Genomic DNA, 1,713 nt, shown 5'->3' on the forward strand with positions numbered 1-1,713 from the left:
CGCTGGTAGGGAAAGTGAATGTCGAAACATTATGTCTTTTCCAAGTAAAAATTGTTCGTGGTCTGGTTTATGTTCAAAAGAGGCTTCCTATTTATGCTAGCAAAGAGCAAGATGAGACAAGTCAGGTTCTTATGCAGATTCTAAGAGTGGTTAATAATGTTGATGGAGAAAATAGTGACGCCCGCAGACAAAGCTTTCAAGGTGTTGTAGAATATCTTGCTACTGAATTGTTCAATCCCAATGCATCTATCACAGTGAGGAAAAATGTTCAGAACTGTCTTGCACTTTTGGCTAGCCGGACTGGTAGTGAGGTATCTGAACTGCTTGAGCCTTTATACCAACCTTTGTTGCAGCCACTTATTATGCGTCCACTTCGATCAAAGACAATTGATCAACAGGTGCCTCATTCTGCTATTTTTTTGGTTGTTGTAAATTTTTTTCTGGACTTCTGTCTTACCTTCTTTAATATGCCTTATAGGTTGGAACTGTGACAGCTCTGAATTTTTGTTTAGCATTGAGGCCGCCCCTTCTAAAAGTGACTCCAGAGTTGGTTAACTTCTTGCAAGAAGCGTTACAAATAGCTGAGGCTGATGAAGCTGTATGGGCTGTCAAGTTGATGAGTCCTAAAGTTCTTACATCGTTGAACAGACTTCGAACAGCTTGTATTGAGATTCTGTGCACAACGATGGCATGGGCTGACTTTCGAACTCAAAGTCACAATGAACTGCGTGCAAAGATAATTTCCATGTTTTTCAAGTCCTTAACGTGTCGAGCACCAGAGATTGTGACCGTGGCCAAGGATGGTTTAAGACAGGTTCGTAGTTTTGTTTCTAATTCTTGCACGCGCATTCAATTTGAGGATTTTGAAGAGTCTTGAGGGAATAGATTTTCCTCTTCCTAAATTATACTATTTTTATGTTCCTTTTTGCTTTTCTGAAACTCTGTTTTTCTTTAGGTTATTAATCAACAACGGATGCCCAAAGAACTTCTTCAGAGTAGCCTCAGACCTATACTAGTTAATCTGGCACATACAAAGAATCTCAATATGCCTTTACTCCAAGGTCTGGCACGTCTTCTTGAACTTCTATCAAATTGGTTTAATGTGACGTTAGGAGGTAAGTTGTTGGAGCACCTTAAAAATTGGTTAGAGCCAGAGAAACTTGCACAATCCCAGAAATCATGGAAAGCTGGTGAAGAGCCGAAAATTGCAGCAGGTAATCACGTTCTTTGAGATATATAAAGACAGATGCATGGTCATGCTATTATATATGAACACATATTTTTCTTTCTTCCCGTGGCAGCTATTATCGAGCTCTTCCACTTACTTCCACTTGCTGCGTCAAAATTTCTGGATGAACTTGTAACATTAACTATCGACTTAGAAGCAGCTCTTCCGCCAGGGCAAGTTTACAGTGAGATTAATAGCCCATACCGTCTCCCGCTGACCAAGTTCTTGAATCGATATGCAACTCTAGCTGTTGATTATTTTCTTTCCAGATTAAGTGAACCAAAATATTTCCGAAGGTAAGAATACCATTCCACTAGAAGTTTCTATTTTTACATCGCATGTTAGTTTGAATGTGAGGATGGGGTAACGACTGTTCTCTCTTTTCCTTACAACCTCAGGTTTATGTATGTAATCCGCTCAGATGCTGGCCAACCATTAAGGGAAGAACTTGCAAAATCTCCACATAAGATACTTTCATATGCTTT

The 1,713-nt window shown here is 39.6% G+C and overlaps 1 protein-coding gene across 1 annotated transcript in view; it reads left to right on the forward strand.

Moving 5' to 3' along the window:
- Nucleotides 1–1,713, forward strand: part of LOC104719961 (probable transcription-associated protein 1) — a gene marked incomplete at its 3' end in the record, with an annotated part of 19,206 nt that overhangs the window by 7,119 nt on the left and 10,374 nt on the right. Inside the window, exons 14-18 of the mRNA XM_010437940.1 lie at nt 6–398; nt 479–814; nt 956–1,214; nt 1,302–1,524; nt 1,627–1,708. Coding sequence (XP_010436242.1) covers nt 6–398; nt 479–814; nt 956–1,214; nt 1,302–1,524; nt 1,627–1,708 — 1,293 coding nt within the window. The remainder of the gene's footprint in view (nt 1–5; nt 399–478; nt 815–955; nt 1,215–1,301; nt 1,525–1,626; nt 1,709–1,713) is intronic.

Source organism: Camelina sativa, chromosome 10, assembly GCF_000633955.1.
Source record: "Camelina sativa cultivar DH55 chromosome 10, Cs, whole genome shotgun sequence".
Classification (NCBI taxonomy): Eukaryota; Viridiplantae; Streptophyta; class Magnoliopsida; order Brassicales; family Brassicaceae; genus Camelina; species Camelina sativa.